The sequence below is a fragment of the Elaeis guineensis genome, chromosome 13 (genome assembly GCF_000442705.2).
Source record: "Elaeis guineensis isolate ETL-2024a chromosome 13, EG11, whole genome shotgun sequence".
NCBI classification, from domain to species: Eukaryota; Viridiplantae; Streptophyta; class Magnoliopsida; order Arecales; family Arecaceae; genus Elaeis; species Elaeis guineensis.
The window spans coordinates 11,438,602-11,445,515 of record NC_026005.2 but is presented as its reverse complement, the minus strand read 5'-3'; the positions used below and the strand labels follow the sequence as shown (position 1 = coordinate 11,445,515).

General features: G+C 36.8%; 1 protein-coding gene across 2 annotated transcripts; it reads left to right on the top strand.

Moving 5' to 3' along the window:
* Nucleotides 1–610: 610 nt before the first annotated feature.
* LOC105056648 (uncharacterized) lies at nucleotides 611–6,376 on the top strand. 2 transcript variants are annotated; one of them, XM_010938912.4, is made up of 10 exons: nucleotides 611–863; nucleotides 1,897–1,953; nucleotides 2,042–2,109; nucleotides 3,076–3,277; nucleotides 3,352–3,473; nucleotides 3,808–3,886; nucleotides 4,002–4,061; nucleotides 4,131–4,181; nucleotides 5,146–5,224; nucleotides 6,110–6,376. In XM_010938912.4, the coding sequence occupies exons 1-10, from the start codon at nucleotides 783–785 to the stop codon at nucleotides 6,214–6,216; spliced, it is 906 nt and encodes a 301-aa protein (XP_010937214.1). In that variant the 5' UTR covers nucleotides 611–782; the 3' UTR covers nucleotides 6,217–6,376. The 2 variants fall into 2 exon arrangements, with proteins under 2 accessions (XP_010937214.1, XP_010937216.1); XM_010938914.4 differs by having other exon boundaries at nucleotides 612–863; nucleotides 3,811–3,886.
* Nucleotides 6,377–6,914: the final 538 nt, after the last annotated feature.

Below are 6,914 nucleotides of genomic sequence, written 5' to 3'. Positions count from 1 at the left end.
TCTCTCGTTTCAATTATTTGAGTTGATTAGAAAGAGTTTCATTCTGATTCCGATCCTCGAGCAGAATGAGAATGATCTAATCTATCTAAAATTCAATCTCTATCATTCTCTAAAGATTTAAATTTTTATTTCAATTTTAATTTCTGTCGTAAATTAAGAGAATTCTTGATTCGTGATCGAAATTAGAATCGAAATCGGAATAGATTAGAATGAGAATCGGAATGATCAAATTTTCTGAAGTATTTATGACTGCAGTCGAAATTGAAATAAAAATTTTAATTTATAAAAAATAATAAAAATTAAATTTTAAATAAATTAAATTATTCTCATTCTACCATAAAATCAGGACGGGACCCCCTCGACCAACCCAGCACCCTCAAATGCTTCGGGAGATTTCACGGGTCTGATTCTAACTCATTTTGATTGTGCACCAAACATCCCTCTCTAATCCATCTAGCGGTAGAAAAGAACATTTAATGCAACTTTTTCTGAATGACTGTAGATAGCATACCAACGGCACGTGATCGGCCCTCTACCACCAAAAAAAAGAAAAGCACGTGATTGGCACCTGCAAATGGACGGCGGATCACCAGGCTACCGCATACATTCGATGCATTACCAAAACAATTCCCGTTATCCGCCAGTGTTACCGCACCCCACCCTCTTCGCCTTCCCCTTTCTCGCTCTTCCAGGCTTGAAGTCTCTTGGTTCTTGTCGTCCTCCCCCTCCTCAATCTCTCAATCGTCGGATCGGAGGGGCGAGAGGGAGATCGGACCAGATCCATGTCGGAGACTCCGCCGACCTTCCAGGAGGCGTCCCGCTGCGACGTATGCCACTGCAGCTTCACGACTTTCCGCCGACGGGTTTGTATTAACCTATATCTTATTTCATCATCCCTTCTTTTTTTTTTTTCGAAGATTTGGTTATTTTTCTTCCGATTATATGAATCATCCATCAATCGACCATCATCTCAGAATCAACAAATTTTTTATCGCCTGTCCGACGAAGGAGAATATTTAGCAAAACGTTAAAAAATAAATAAATACAAAGCATAGGATGAGGAAATTTGGTGATGGGAATACATCATTAACTTTTGAAGATCATATCATGTGATAGAATCTAGTCAAAGCTCATATCTTTGCCCAAAACCAGGTTTGTGTCACGAATTACACACCGCAGCCGCATTGCTACTCTGCACCTCTAAGTAGTGATTTTAGGAATTCTTGGCAAAAAACTCTATGATGCAATGAATGAGATCTGATATTTCGAGAATAGAATAACTCGTTATCCTACTTGTGTCCTATCAACGATCCGGAGTAGTAAGACTATAATGAAAAGAATAAGAATCTCAAATCATATTGGTGAATGTTGGTATGGATTCCTTTTATGGATCGATTTGCTCGATCTAGTGGTATTGTTTTGCATGTATGCCTTTGAAAGTTCAAATTTTATTTATTGGTAGGAAATGTGTAGCTGATTTAAGCGCTTGACATTTTTAAATGGACTCAACCTCGCATTCGCTTTCTCTCTTGCTTCACTTTCACATTGGGTGGCTGGGCTGTTCCCTTTTGATGTCCCCTCTCTTTTGTTTTCTATTGGCTAATGGTGCACCTTCTGATTCAAGCTACCTACCCCTGTTCTATGTGGTGTGCTAGAGAAAATATTTAAACAGTCTGTGCCACAATGTTTCTCAAACAGGATAATTGCTTTGGTATTTATAGTTTTTAGGTTTGCTGTCTATTGATTGCAGCCCCTCATTATGTTATTGAGGTAGATTCTTCATCCATTTTTGGGTTATTCAATCCTAAATTTTTAAGTTTTCCCATGGTGTATATGCATGCTTTAAAGTTTATCTTTATAAATATGCTTCTCATCAAGGTACTTCTCTTTGTACAGCATCACTGCCGATGTTGTGGCAGGACCTTGTGCAATGAACATTCATCGAATCAAATGGTACATGTCCCTCTCATTTTTGCTTCGATCTGACTCATTATGAGTATGAATTTAAAATTTTCACGCCAAATTCTGGTTCTTGTTTCAGGCTTTGCCACAATTTGGCATATATACAAATGTTAGAGTTTGCTATGACTGTTTCAACAAGACTTCTTGGTAACTTTCTCCAATTCTTGTTTATTTTTTTTATTTTTTTTTTCGAAAAAAAATGCATGGGTATTGGAGGGTTGAGGAGTATATTACTGGTTCATGCACATGTCCATGACATAGACTTGTAAATCAAACCTTTTGTTTCCCTATGATCTTTCAAAGCAAATATTTACTCAAGGGGCTGTTTGGCAATTCTTGTTTTCTATTTTTAAAAACAAAAATACAGAAATTGGGCAAGAAACATATTTGTTGCTACTGTTTCTAATTTTTACTTTTTGAAAGTCATTTTTTTTGTTTCTAGAAAAAAATGTAAGTAAGAAATCCTTACTTACAATATTTTCAAAAATATATATATATATTTTTAAATTTTGCTACCACCACCGACACCACCGCCATTCAATTGATGAAAGGAGGCAGGAAGGGAGACATAAGAGGTATCACAAAGATTGTTGATCCTGCAATTCTGAGGCTGCAGATCCCCTTTTAAATGGATGTGTCAAGTACCAATTCAAATACTTCCTAGTTAATGCTGCCAACATTCTATTCTGCTTGTTTCTCGTGCCTATTGTGGGATATCTATTGGATATCATAGTTGGTCATTCTTATACCCCTATAAAGAGTACTAGGTTCCATAGCAAGCCTAACCATAAGCTGTTCTGTGTAGCTGCATCTGGTATACATGTTTTTTATGTACTCATGTGCCTGATGAATTAAACAGCAAACAACAAAATATCCTTGTTATTCTGCACAAAAGGCATGGCTTATGATATGTTTGGAGATGGTTTTGTACTAGTCATTCTATGTATGTAATGGTGTCAAATATTCTCATTGCCATGGCACTGTGTTGGTTGTTGGTGTTTCTTTCTTAACCCAGATGGTGAGGTTGATTGTTAATTTTCTCTTGCTCATGGTCTTGACATACCTAATGTTCCAATTTATTCTTACTTCATTCTTCCTAATTTGCTGCTGTAGGTCTGGGAAAGATGATAAACAGACATCTCAAAGTGCCATTGGTGCTGCAACAGATGCCATTTCAAGATTACAGATGGATAAAGATACTGTTTCAGTAGCCAAATCAACTTCAGGAGATCCAACTGTCGGTGTTCCTGAGTGCAAATGTGGAATGCCTCTGTGCATATGTGAAGTTCCAACCCCAGATCCAGCTCCCTTGCCGGTGTGTAGTTGTGAGGCCAACAAAACTTGGCTTTAGTATTTCCATTCTCCTGACCACTAGCTTATGTGCTGCAGATGAAGAATAGCACTGTGTCAACGTTGCGGTCCAACCCAAGACCGAAGAAGGCTATCAGTACACAGCAGTCAGTAGAATCTGTTCCAAAGAAGCTTCCTCCTTCATCATCCAGCCACCAAAGGTTAGTTGCAAGCCCATCTCAAGGTATTTTCAATGTAAATGTTTTAGATGTTCATTTCCCCTATGAGCCAAGATAGTCATCGTGAAGCTTGAAGATTTGAGTAGGAAAACTTTCTTTGATCTTTAGTCCTGTACATATTGAAACATTATATTTGCAACAACTATGGAAGGATTTTCTTGTCAAGCATTTCTGCTATTGGTTATGATGCATATGTCTCACCACTCCTGATGAGTTTTACTCACATGCCTCATGCATTAGATCATCAGCATATGTTGGTTTCTTGGTCATGCAAGATTTGCAACTTGATTTCTTTGTAACTCTAATTATGTCTTAGCAGTTCATTTTTCAATGTCGGTCAAGCAAGCAATGGTAGCTTAGATAAGGGTCATGCAGATTATGATGTCAGTGGAGAGGTATAAATGTTCATAAAGTTACTGCCTTATGGCTTAACCGGTTCGTTCAGATCATGATACTTCAATATGGTTTTGAGGAAGCATGTTAATTGAGAGGTTGTATTTTCTGTTGCAGGGTCTAAGAGAAGCCATTAAGAATAGCGATGCTACAGCTGTCAAAGAACTTCTTAGTAAGGTATCTATGTTCATTTCTCATTTGTTTTATCATGGATGAATTGTAGCTAATTTCTCATCACTGGGACAGGGAGTGGATGCAAATTACTGTGACAAGCAAGGATTATCTTTGTTACATCTGGTATGTATTTAAAGGTGAAACAGTGTCTTGGCATATTTTTCTTGGTGATATAAGAATTCATTCTCAGAAAAAAAAAAAAAAACGTAAGAATTGGCTAAAATTAATTTATTTAAACATAACAAATTATATGAAATAGATCTTCTTGAGGCACTCCACAATGTCAAATTGACACTAATGCCTCCAAGTGAACTGTCTGCCATTGAGAAGGTTGGAAGAGGAAGAAGAAAGTAACAGTGAACAAGATCAATGCTTTGTCGAGACAGCAATAGGAGTACCATATGCAATTTGATTTCATCATTTTACATAAAGCTGCTTTTATTAATTTTGTTTGTTTTCATTGTCAGTTCTTTGGTGAGTAATGATTTGAAAACTTGATCTTCTTCTTACTATTTCAAGCCTATTGGCCTCAATTTACATTGTGGATCAATTGCTCAAATTGATAGATGGAGTCATGATTAACCAGAAGTTCCTTGCTAGGTGATCCTAACATGATGCATATTCCTCATTAATCTTAACTGCTCAACATTAGATTAGTTTGGCTGTGGAGAGCAACCATCACCTTGATCTGCTCTTCAGTTCGTTGATTACGTGTGGCAAACCATAGTTTTTCCTTGTTGCTCGGAAGAGTACATGTAGTTGATTATTTTTAATATGTAAGCAGAGAGGAAGCCCTATCGGGGATTTTCCACAATATTCATGCAGGTATGACTTCATGGTATAATGAGTATTAATACGTTTCATGTGTTCATGAATGTTGTATTGTGTTGTGTAATTTTTTTAATCCTCAGTATTTATCAAATGTCTTTTTTTATTATGTTGGTTTAAAGTATCATTAGATTACCATCAAACTGCTTAGAATTGTGGACCTTTTTGATCATGTAACTGCTGTCGGATCATCCTGATTCAGGTTTTATGTGTCTTATCCTGTGTTCTAATGGAAAATTCCTTTCTTTCATAATCTCAGGCTGCAGTTTTTAATCAGACTGAAATTGCTTTCATTCTCATGGATCATGGAGCAAGCATGGAATGCAAGAATGCACAAGGTGATTGTTATCGCAATACTCATCAAAATTCATAAACTAAACCAGTAATTGAAATAGTTCAGTTCCTTTTGATTACTCATTAATGAACCCTGTTCTCGATATACTGTACTTAAACAAGCCTTTTGGGTTGGATATGCTTAAGAGTTAAGCCAACTCCATTGTGTAAAGAGACTGTGTCTTGCCACCTTACAATATAGAAAACTCTTAACTCAAATTTGTAAAATGCTAGATGTTAAGACATCGGCAAAATAGAGTGAATATACATGAAAGATAATATAGGATGCCTTCTAGATTCAGAAAGGTTTTAGGCTCTAGTTCTTTTTTTTGGTCCAAGAAAGAATTGTTGATTTATATAAAAAAAAAAATCTTAGTAGTAAAATTTACACTATTCCATTTTCTAACTATGGAATATATATTGACAAACTCCTTAAGAATGTGCTCACCAGCTAATTTTCAAACAAAACGAAACTGAAATGCTGATGGTTGAAAATCCAGCTAAAGACAATGAAAAAAGAAAAGAAAGAAAAATGAAGTGAAATGAATAGTAGAAGACCTTGTATGGATTTTTGATAGCCAATGCCATGAACAGCTTAGTGGTTATCCATGGTATTTTATTTGTGAGTTCTGCTCGGGGATCATTGCGACTGAAATGCCTGGGGACATATGAAGGTGATCAGTTATACTTTCAAGCATTCTTCTTATGACACCGATGTATTAGGTATTGGTTTCCTCTCATGGCAAAGGGGTTTTGTTCTCCAATGCATAATTTTCCAAGTTATTTCTTAACCTCCTAAAAAAGTTTGGTTTTTTGAACTTTATTTAATTGCAAGATCTCATGTACAATTAATATGATTCCTTGCTGAGCGTGCATGTCTCTTTGATTAGGGGAAACACCTTTGGATTGTGCTCCTGCCATGCTGCAGTACAAAATGCGTGAGAAGATGCAAGCACTTGCAGGCAACAAACAGCCAGCTGGTGATTTTGTAAATTGAGTATCGAATTGATTTTTATCTGTATATTCACGTGATTCCCTAAAGCTTATCACTTCCACTCAACAATGTGCCGCATATACTAACTGTTATTGTTGTAGAGAACCAGCTTTTTCGTTGTGGGTTGGCCAAGTACTAAATAAATTGTTGAAAGTTTTTTTTTTTTTGGGGGGGCAGAGGGTTGCCATTCTTCTAGCTTCAGAAGCAATTATTTTCATTACGACATACCTTTATGCCACCCATGAATCACTGTTGCTCGAACAGTGAATCTTTTAGCAAAATGATTTTAAGGTCTATTGTTCCATCACCTGTTTGATTTTTTGCTGTTATTTAAGTTGCATGTTATAAGCGAGCTTGCAGTGTGGATCTGGATTGATGTGCTCGCAATGCATTCAATTTTGTATGTCACTTATTCCAGACTCAGTGATCAAGATGGTTCCTGGTGGGTTGCATTGACTACAATATAATGTAGCTCCACCGTGGCATTGCTTCATACCGGGCTTTTGCCCGGGTTGTTGCCCACTTTTCCAACAAGTGCACTCGTTCATCTTGTATTAACTCATAGGTAAAGCACAATAATGGGTTTATAACAATTCTACAACGTACATGGAGCTGCCACCCAAATATGCAGGTCTTGCTCTTTGTAGGTGATCGATCAGGGTTAGTGTTATTCTTGCACTTCTCAATGGCTTAATGTCAAG